This window comes from Lotus japonicus, chromosome 2 (assembly GCF_012489685.1).
Source record: "Lotus japonicus ecotype B-129 chromosome 2, LjGifu_v1.2".
Taxonomy (NCBI): domain Eukaryota; kingdom Viridiplantae; phylum Streptophyta; class Magnoliopsida; order Fabales; family Fabaceae; genus Lotus; species Lotus japonicus.
This window is the reverse complement of record NC_080042.1, coordinates 93,291,114-93,302,327: the sequence shown is the minus strand read 5'-3', so window position 1 is coordinate 93,302,327 and position 11,214 is coordinate 93,291,114. Positions and strand designations below refer to the sequence as shown.

The 11,214-nt window shown below is 35.9% G+C and overlaps 1 protein-coding gene across 1 annotated transcript; it reads right to left on the bottom strand.

Annotated features, from left to right (window-relative positions):
* Positions 1 to 6,411: 6,411 nt before the first annotated feature.
* LOC130737310 (uncharacterized) lies at positions 6,412 to 8,254 on the bottom strand. Its single transcript, XM_057589061.1, has 2 exons — positions 8,233 to 8,254; positions 6,412 to 7,214 (listed from the first exon to the last, which is right to left on the bottom strand). Exons 1-2 carry the CDS (start codon positions 8,252 to 8,254, stop codon positions 6,412 to 6,414), a joined length of 825 nt encoding a protein of 274 aa, XP_057445044.1.
* Between the last annotated feature and the right edge of the window lie 2,960 nt (positions 8,255 to 11,214).

Sequence of the window (11,214 nt, the reverse complement as noted above, 5' to 3'; positions counted from 1 at the left end):
AACCACTCACCTCGGATTTTAGAATCCTCATCAGAGAGCAAGGCAGAGTCAGAGCTCAGGTATTCATGTTCTTGAGCAGCTATCATGCCAAGCATGTAAGTTTTTATCATTTCAACAACATCCAGTGTAGGGGCCAATATTGCTCTATCTTGAAAGAATTGAAGGTCGTTCATTTTGTGCGGAAGGTCAGGATATGTATATTCAATCAATTCCATTAATGGTTCAGGACTAATTGGGATGAGCAGATCTAGCGGGATTCGAACCCCATACTCTCATGCTCCGGAATCAGGATGATCGCCGTTTTCAATTTTAAGAATCCAATATGCAAACTCATTGATTTTTTTTGCTTCATCATCTGTCTTAGTTGCTGTTAGCCGCATGTTCTTAGACAATTTCATAACTTTACAATGTTTCCACAATGATGAAGAGTTTATAGTAGCTTCCACAACTTCATGTCTGCTTCCTCTAGTTATTACAGGTAGTATTTGTCTAAAATCACCTCCAAGTATTACTACTTTTCCTCCAAAAGGTTTATATGTGTTGTCTTCATTTTTCACCCTCATTAAATCTCGGAGTTTAACGTCTAGAGCTTCTTCGAAACAAAACTTTTTCAACATTGGAGCTTCATCCCATATAATAAGGCTTGTTTCAAGCAAAAACTTTGCTCGTAGACTTCTCTGCTTTATATTACATGTTGAGGTCTATGTAGCATCTAATGGAATGTAAAATTTAGAATGAGTTGTTATGCCTCCAGGGAAGAGTAATAATGCTATGCCACTAGAAGCAACATTAAGCACAATTAGTCCCCTGGATCTAGGTAACGCGGATAAAGTGTTCCAAACAAAAGTCTTTTCGGTTCCACCATAGCCATATAAAAAGTAGAAGCCTCATGAGTTTAACAACACAAATGTGACAACCCTTTCATATACAAATTTTTGCTTAGGTGTAAACATACTAAACAACTCTTCATATTGTACCTTTAATGCATCTTTGTCATAGTTGAGTTCATCGACCATAAATCTATTGTCAAATTGCAGGACTTCATCATATTCTTCTGATAAGAATACTTAAATGGTATAGAATATAGATGCTTGCATGTTCTCCTATGTTTGCTTAGTAAGAGACTTGTGACACTTCCATGCCTTATTTCTCATAGATTTACTTTTCGAGAAGAGTTGAGGGTCATAATTTTGGTCTCTAAGGCATCAATTTAGTATAACAAAGGTTAGTTTCTTCACATTATTCTCATGGCTTATAAATTTAAAGATCAATATGTTTACTTTTGAGTGATATCCAATGTTGTGCCACGAGGCAACCAGAAAGTATTGATGTAGCTTATAAAAAAAAAGTATTGATGTAAATTAAAGTGGTAAAATACAATTTTGTGTTTTGACATTGACATCTTTGCCTCCCTTTCTGGGTTAATGAGAATGTTTCATACTGTGCGTGTGTTTGATGGCCCTTCAGACTTTTTCATATATGATTGTCCTGATCCAACTGATCTAAACTTTAATTCATTAAGAAACATCTAAAACATGGAAAACCAATTACTTTTACATATGGGGAAGCAACTATAAAACATCTATTGATTGCATGATCTTCATCTTTTTAAGTTAATAGAAATTAGTTTAGGATCTAGATCTAAGTGTCCTTACATATAATACGAAATTATAAAAACTAACTTGCATTGTATCATATGCACAAAAAAAATTGATGCATAGATAATTGAATGATAATCATAGTCACTCACGACTTCAATTTTAATGTGTGTATACAAAATAATCATGCAGGTGGCTTCAATCTTATTGCGTGTATACCATTAATCAAGCCATATATGATGCATTTTATTTATGATATGCATTATTATGATATTTTAGCCTAGTTCTCCATGATCACACTTGTTTTGGTTTATATTGCACAAGGGTCTAATGTTTTCATTTTAGCTATTTTGAACTCTTTGCCCTAGAACAGGCATATCTGGAGCTACAGAGATGCAAATGGAGTTTATGATATGGCGTTGGAAATCTGACTCGAAGCCCTACAACTTTCATGTTCGGCCAAAGACCCATATCCTACTCCAAAGTAGTCAGAAGTTCCATTCAAGGATGTTGTCGCTGAAACTGTGAGTCTGGAGCAGTCTGGACTAAAGTTAGCATAACATGGGTTGCAGAACTCCGAATTGAGAAAACTCATAGAGCCCACAAAGCTGACTTAACGGGCTACAACTCTCATATTGGTGTTTATCCAGAATTCGGCCAACTTATGGGCCAAACAGACGCTTGAAGTTCCAGAAGAATCACTCGCTATTGGGCCAGAAGTTGTGAAGACCTAGGACTCACTTTTGACCTAGGAAACTCGGTTTTCACTTTTATAAGTAGGAGATCTGAACACTTGTGCCTCCATTCTCTTCTCCTCTCGACATATCTTCCTTATTTCCCTATGTTTTGCTAAACTTCATAGTTGATCTTAAGGTGTAACCTTCATGTATGCAGACTTGATATCCTTTTTTTTTTTTTTGAATTTGACTTGATATCCTTTTCTTAATAAGTATTATTTCTTGCTTTTGAATTTGGTTTAGTTATCTTCTCTCAATGATCTGAATATTTTCTACAAGTATTGACCGATTGGTTGAACCTTGTGCGTTGATGTTCTGTTTCAAACGCTTATTCAATAAGGAGAAACCTTGTGTAAGAGGCGATTGTAATTACACTTTGTTTAAGAAATCTAACCTCTAATACCGATTGGTGTTAGTTTTAAGGATTATGTGACCGAAGATTGTTCTTGTACTTTAAAGGGGCGATCGCCACTTTTTAACTTGAATCAATCGAATTCTAGACGATTGTCTAGTAGAGAATCTGGATTATTAACTCACGATTGTGAGTTGAAATTCAACCCAAGAAATCATTAAGTAATGAATTAATATCTAAAATATATTATGATCAATGATTGTCTGCTGTAGTTTGAATGGTTACTTCCTTAGGGTTGACGCTTTCTTCTTCTTGCTTTCCTATTATTATTTTACGAACAGACAACCAAACCACCTTTTAATTGCTTTTACCTCTAAATTCGGTTGATACTCATTTGAGTCCTGTGAGAACGATCCTGGTGATTTTACCTTGTACTGCATTAATTTATTTTATTGCAGGATTACTTTGACACGCACCCGCGACAGTGCGTTCGTCAACCATCCATCGTCAAATATTGCTGGAGCATATGCTTGGACTGGGCCATGGGAACCATATACAAAACCTGCATAGTTGCTGAGATAGGCAGGCTTGACCTGTGTCATCAGAATATAATGAGAAACTTCAACTGGTGGATTAGATTTCAGAGTCCACAGGTGAGCTTCCAAAAATGTTTATGCCATAAAATTTGAAGTATATGTTTGATAAGTGTTGTGAGTCATGCAATTAAGGGGATAAATAATTTCATTATATGTAGGAAAATCATGTTTTTAAAGAGAGCAGCTATATAAGAAGCAAGATGAAAAGGGTTTCTAGAGACTTCATTTTTGGATGTTAAATATCAAAGTCCCACATAATCTCATATATTCTTAATCTGACATTATATGGTGAAATTCAACAAATTTTGCATCTTGGGATGGACGTTCAAGCCCATGAGCTAAAATATTTTAAGCTAAGAAATAGAAGAAGGATTTGCATGAATCTATAAACACTTATGATATTTGTTTTCAGATAAAAATAGTAAAACAACTCAATTATAAATTAAAACTCATCAGAAAGTTATGAAAATATATGTAGAAAAACTCAAGTTATATTGATAAAAACAATACCAATAAATTTATCATTCTAAACCATTGATGTCATATTTTTTGTTATAAAAATGGTAGAACAAAGAGAAGCATCTTCAAACTACTGGGTATGACGTCAATGAAATGTTGGGGAGGTCAGCTGATAAGTGTTAATTTTACCTAATTTCAATGAGAAATATAGACACTTATCCTTGTAAATTCATGAGAAACCTTGACCAAATCTAACTTCTTTTGTTTAGAACTTGTTGTTAGATGTACTTTAGGATAAAATGTGCTTAAACTTGATTATGATCTTGATTTGTGTTTAAGGAATGAAGATTCAAGGAAGATGACAAATTTTGGCAAGAAAATAGGAAATTGAAGATGCCCAGGGCGCCCAGCGGTATGCAGAGGCCGCTCAGCGCCCAAGGCGGTGGCAATTACCCTCCTCTGAAGTAACTGGCCGCTCAGCGGCCAAAAAGGGGCGCTCAGCGGCCAGGCACGTGACAGCACATTATAAAAGGCTCTTTTCAAATCAAAACAGGGGATAACTTGGTTTTTTGGAGAGAGAATTCAGCAGAGAACATAAAGGGAAGGAACTTAGAGCTTGGGTAAGCTTCCATCGAGTTGGAGCTACGCCGAAGTCGGCACGGATCGTCACTTCCATCCTATTTCTCTTGTAAGCTTGTCTAGCTTCCATGTCTATGGATAGCTAAGCTTTTCTTTGTTGGGATTTGGTGTAGTACCTTGACTCTATGTATCTAACTTAGTTCTTATGCATATGAATCTATTTATCTCTTGATTTCAATGGTATAATCGTTCTGAAAGCTTGTTTTAACTTGATCAATTAGAACTTGATTAGAGATTTGATGTGTGAGTGAAAACTACATATTTGAATTGGATTTAGGTTATATCATCTAATAATCCTAATTGCTAGACATAGAGTTAGGTTTGTTAGTCGTTAAACACCCGAATCAATCACGCTTCGCTTTGTTAGTTATGCGAGACATCGGTAATTAGGAGAGCGGACCGTTAATCTTCTTATGTAAGGAATTAATGAGTTAGATAAGAACTGGTGTGATGGAATCAAGAATAGAATGATTCATATGTGTTGAATTAAATGATTCATAACGGTTAAGGTGTGAAACCCAATCCCAACAGTTTTCTCAATTTGTTTAAACCCGTTGTTATCATCACTTTCCTTTATATATATGATGTATTTCGAAACAATCAATCAAAAACTTTGTTGAATTCATTGCTTAAGTGATTTTACTAAAGAACGGCGTTGTATTTCCAATTCTCTGAGGATGATAAAAACCCTTTGCTATACTACGATTGAATCTTGAAGAATTCAAAGGTGGTTAAGTAAAAATCTTTCAACATCAGCAGAGGCCCACTCCTAGAAGAAGAACCGTGGGATCTCCCCTAGGAGGCTTTCCCACCAGCTGAGTAGGAGATCCAAATCATCGACCTGTGGGGAGTGAGAGTTAAGCCCAAAACCTAAAGTCAGTTGTGACGACCCCTATTGGCTTGATGTTACAATTTTAGTTATTATGGGTTTAAACTAAAAATATTTTGTAAAATTACTATCCAAAAGTTTTTTCTCAATTAACATTATCATCTATTTTTTTAAAATCAATATATAAAATTCATTAAATAATAAATTAGGATTCATCATCAAATTAGTCCCTATGTTTGTAAGCTGATTTGAGTTTAGTCCCTCGACGAAAAGTAGTTTGTAAGCTGATATTTAGGTTTTTTTAGTGGTTTGTTTATTATGGGTTTTGGGAGGAGTTTTGGGTGAGTAAAGGGGAATGGGAGGGGATGAGTGTGATGAAAAAGAACGATGATGCTGTAAATTTTTGTACAAGATGAAGAACATGATAAAATAAAGTTAGTGGTTAGAGATTTTAGATTGAAGATGAAGATGGAGAAGAAGGATGAATATATTTTTTTAGTTAATTGAGTAATTAAATTAATTAATTAAATATATTTTTTTAATTTTAATTAATTATTAATTAAATAGGCGGAAATCAAATTAATGAAAAATGACCTGGAAAGTGACATGTCAGCTCTGACCTGCCACTCAACAGCCTCACAGAGTCACAGGAGCTCCGTCCTCTGACGAGTACTAAAATCAAAACTTCCACAATCGTGACGATGAAAATCAAATTATTTTTCGGCGAGAGACTAAACTCAAATCAGCTTACAAACATATAAACTAATTTGATGATTAACCCAATAAATTATATATATACCAATTATTTCTATATTTGTGCAATTAAAAATTGCATAAATATAATATTACACCAATAGCAAATATTATATAGTAAAAGTAACCCGTGCAGTGCACGGGTGATTCCGCTAGTTTTATTACATATAAAATGGTTGATGCATTATATCCTTTTCTTCAAATTTGCTCATCTTGGCTCCTCCAAATTTGTTGGTGAAGCTCTGCCATTGGCCGAGTTGTTCTTTTTTGATACGGAAACTACAGCAAATACTAAAATGGCTGCCGCACCGATGGCACAAATGCTATAGAGCAGTGTTCTTACACTGTCTTTCATTTTCAATTTGCAGAACAATATGATGAAGCTTTGTAGAGGGTGTTAGTTCTGGAATGAATTTTTTTTTTTTTTTTTTTTGAAATTGGGTTTCATTCAAAGAGAAGAAGCCACAGAGGCAAAAACATCATCCTGGATGAGAGAGGAAACCTCCAACGGAGCCTCTTCAATCAAAACCAAACAGCCTAAACGAAAAGCAAGTTTTGCCAACGCGTCGGCAACAGAATTGCCGGTCCTACGAACGAAAGTAAAAGTAAAAACATCAAAACTACAAAGCAGTAAACGACAATCCTTAACAACTGTTTCCAAATGGGAGAAACCACCCTCTCTACGTTCCCAATAGTTGTATAGCACCAAGCAATCCGTCTCAACCCAGATGCGGCGAAACCCCAATTCCTTTGCCAACCCCAAGGCCCAGCGCAAAGCAAGTGCTTCTGCCAAAACCGATGAAAGAACCGGGCCCATGGTCGATGTAGCAGCAGCCAAGACCTCCCCCTCCTTGTTCCTTGCTATAAACCCGAACCCAGCCTCATGAGATTGCAGCAATGAAGCATCAAAGTTCACTTTAAAAATTCCTGCAGCTGGTCGACGCCATGAAGAAACATGCTCGCGGCCATGGCGGTGAGGAGCAGTTGACTGGTTGCTCGACGGGCGAAGGCTAGACGCTCGCAACAGGATCTGATCAACAGAGCTTTGCTTCGCGCTGAAGAGAAGATCATTACGTGCCTGCCACACTGAATATAAGATGGAGAAAAACATACCAATGCCATTACAATCAGCTGCACCCAGAAATTCAGAAACTACAGCTATGAGGCCAGCTCTTTGGTTGAAACTTTGGAAGGCAGAGGTAGCACCGAGGTGCTGCGAAACGGCATGGCGAGCATGCCTCAACTTGCTACCTGTTCGTGCATTATTACACAGTCGAGGAGTGGCAACGGATCCATTGTGCCCTCGGTGTTTAGCGGCTCCGGAAACACATGAGCATGCTCTCTTTTTTTGTCCGTTTATCAAACAGGTCTGGTTTGCCTCTCCGCTGGGGTTTCGTCTTCATGAGGAGTGCTCGGTGCAAGAATTTTTTACTGAAGTTCTGGAATGAATTAAGAAGTGCTATATTTATAAGTGATTCCCCGTAAATGAGGTTGTCACGTTTATTAAAATCAAATCAATTCAAAATCGATATTCAAATTTTTTATTTATATCCAATATTTCCTCATTTACTTGATATATGTATATATATATATATGTGCATGTGTGATTAATTCTATAAATGAGGTTGTCATGTTTATTCAAATTGAATCAATTCTTGTTAATCTTCTGATGTATAAAAAAAAATTTGAATCAATTCAAAATTAATATATATTCACTCGTTTATTTATATTCATGAACGTTTTCTCATTTACGTAAAATAAATATATCATCTGCATTCCACAATGTGTTAAGATGTTAGCATTTTTTTTTAAACTAAACAAACACGTGCTTTGTTTGGATAGGGTGAAATTAAACAAGAGGAAGGAAAAGTGAGGAGTGGGTTTTGGTGGGAAATACAAGGCTATCCTGTTTGGAAGAGGCATGGAAAAGGGAGGATGAGAAAACCCTACATGGGCCCCACTGGTTCAGTTTTCATGTTTTGATGGCATGATTCTGCGGAGAAAGTCAAAATTGTTGATACAATTCCAGCACTGCCCCTTTCTCACACAATGCATAATACATGGGCCCAGTTTTGCTGCAACTTCTAAATTGCAATTTGCAAGTCTAAATGCCTAATACGCTCTAATTTGTGATTGTTTAGTATGATAGAGATAAAAAAGAGAGATATGAAAAATAATGAAGTGGAAGAGAGAAAAAAAAAACACTTTTGATTAAAATAACATATTTTAAAACTAAAAAGTCAACAATGCCGATAGTGGCGTTTCTAACACTTGGCTTCATTAATCCCCATGTGGCAATGTCACATGGGCCACCGGAGCTCTGGCGTTAACCCAGAGTTCCGGAGGGATGAAAACCAAACCTTTTGACAAATGTTAGAAACTAAAGTCTACATTTACTTCGGTAAGGGACGAAAACCAAATATATGGTAAAAGTTAGGGACTAAAAACTTATTTAAGCCTTCAATATATAACTACAAATAAATGTCCATATATACCATCTCTATAACTTTAGCTCTTGGTAGTTTTCTCTTTTGTGTTCTTGCCCCCTTTTTATTAAGTTAACTATATTTTGCTCCTACCTTCGTTTTTAGTAAGTAAAAAAAAAGTGTCGGTGTGAATTATGTTGGTGTCAATAAGGTTTCCTTGAAAGGAGTTGGCTTCATTAGAAATAAATTCCTACATGTTTGTGGTGAGTTTGGAGAGACATAGATACATGAGAGAGAAATTGGGATGAGTAACTCACTTCACTCTCGTTTGGTTGTCTTCAACACCATGGAGCAAAAAAGAAGTTAGCCAAAGAAGTTAGATGTGCGGAACCTACCTACGCCCTTTAAGCAATTTGCTCAAAGTTAAGAAGAAACTCGGCATATTTGAATGTTTTTTTATCTGCCTTTTTTGTCCCTTTATATGTTATGTAATTGAATTATTATTTATACATTTGAGGGCAAAATTGTCTTTTGATATAAAAAGTAATGTCTTCTATTTTTGCTCTCTGCTCAACTAAAAAAATGAGAAAAAATTCATCCATTTCTTCTCCTCTTTCTCTTCTATATCTATCACACTCAATGTTCATAAAATTAGACTAATCACTGAATTAGTCAAGACACCGGCTCAAAGTTCAACGATCGAACTGAGGTTGAACCAGTAGTAACTAAATTATGTTTTAATATTATATATGATAATATGTAATATATTTACACAAGATATTAAGAACTTTAGACTAACTAAATCTCATCTATCTATCTATCTATATTTTCTATCTATTTATCTATCTATCTATACTATCTATAAAAAGAGAGTTTTCGACGCCTTGAGGGCAAAACAGTAACTTAATAAATTAATACACATGAATTGCAATTTTTATAAGGTTATATTTGTAAGTTTGTGAATATTTTTAAATGAAATCAATCCTGGCCATTGCTTTGTTTGGTTTTTATCTTAACCGTTAAACCTTTTGACCTTTCTTCTTCATATTTACGTTTTTTTTTTGAACGTTCATATTTACGTTTTTTTGAACCGTCTCGATTTGATTTTTTTCGAAACAGCTGAGAGAAATAGAGAGACAGACGTAACGAATGAACAATCATCTTCCTCTTCCAATCCTCTAAATATAGCACCCTCAGATAGAGAATTCACATGGTTGTTAAAGGTGGCATCATGGTGTTTGAGTACCTCCCTGAAGGTTGCATCGCAAATGTTCTTTCCCTCACATCTTCTCTCGATGTCGGCAGGCTCACCTTGGTTTGATTTCGGCGTTGTCTGTGACAGGTTTTTTCTCTCTGATTTCTACACCATCGTTTCCCAATATTCTTTCCTTCTTCTCCCTCCATTCTAAGAAGCGCCTCTGCCTCTCTCTCCCACGTTCCCCCTTTTCTTTAATAATCCTTTCCTTTTTTGGTTTCGTTTTTTGTTTCAACACAACTGATTGTGTGCCCAGAAACATGGAAGCAATTTGACGCTCCAAAGGTTGATGCTGTTGGCGTTGATGAAAAATGGAGATGGAAAGGGAAACGCACAAGAATATGATTCTCTTTCTCTGATGTAACTTTTAGGTACGATTATTAGTAAGAAAAAAAATCGAAGTCAGATTGTGTTGAAGGAGGTTGTGTCAACTTGGGATTGGCAGCGAATTCAGTGGGACTGGGTGGTGGAAGCGAGATGTGGTGAAGGAAGATTAGGGCTGAAATAGTACTTAATGAACCCAGTGGGAGAGCATGAAATGAATGAATCGAAAACGGAAGAAAAACTTGAAGAGGGAATGGAAAACAGAATCTTAGAAGAGGTGGAAACGAAAACGACACACATACCCACGAAACACTCAAGGCAAAATGGAAAAGAAACAAATGGCCAAGATTGAAAGGGAAGAACGGCCAAGATTAAATCCCTAACTAATTTTATTGAGATTTACCAAATTGCCCATACAGAAATTATCATTCATGTTCAATCATTTATTGAACAAGATACTAAACTGTTTTATGAGGTATCTGCATAATTTTCACAAGATGTAAATATTTCTCTTAAACACAACTCTATACCTACCAATTACATCATTTTTTGGGTTTGGGGAAGGGGAATTGGAGAAGGAGTAATTCTTTTTAGTAAATTAACTGATGTTTTTAACTATATCAAGGGTCGTGGTTACTGAAGCATGAATATGAGTTGTTATGGGAGAATATCAAACTAAACTAAGGTAGTGGTCCATCACCACTAAGGTTCTTCTTTGACCGGAAAGGGTTGACAAATCATTAGACTTTTTTGAGGCATTTTTCAATTACTTGGAATCAAAGTAAAACATACTGTAGACTGTAGAGGACTTTAATAGGGGACGAAATGACTTTTAAACCTTGATAGTATACTTTTTACATATATTTACCAATTTAGTGTATCTTTTTTTTTTAATTACCAAGTTAGTGTATATCGCCACTTAGAGTGGCGATACCATTTTTTTTCCTGTTAAAATCGCCACTGCCAGTGGCGATACCAATCTTTTATTTTTTTTTTGGCTTTCTTCTTTTGCGACGGAAAATTCCGTCACAAAAATCATAGTGCAAAAACAGCACTAGTGATAGAATGTGGAGGAGAAGTACTTCGTCACAAAGAATTTAGCGACGGATATGTATTTGCGACGGAAGTTTTATCTGTCACAAAATCCTTATGAATTATGGAAACTGAATTATCGACGAAAGCTTGAGAGGGTTCCGTCGCAAAAATAAGTGACGGAATATGCTTCGTGACCGAATTCGCCGTCGCA

Bases quoted from the DNA above. Each gene is read 5' to 3' on its own strand.
- LOC130737310 (XM_057589061.1), bottom strand. From the start codon at position 8,254: ATGGGGATTAATGAAGCCAAGT. The intron at 7,215-8,232 runs GTTAGAAACGCC...ATGCACGAACAG, and splicing joins GGGGATTAATGAAGCCAAGT to GTAGCAAGTTGAGGCATGCT.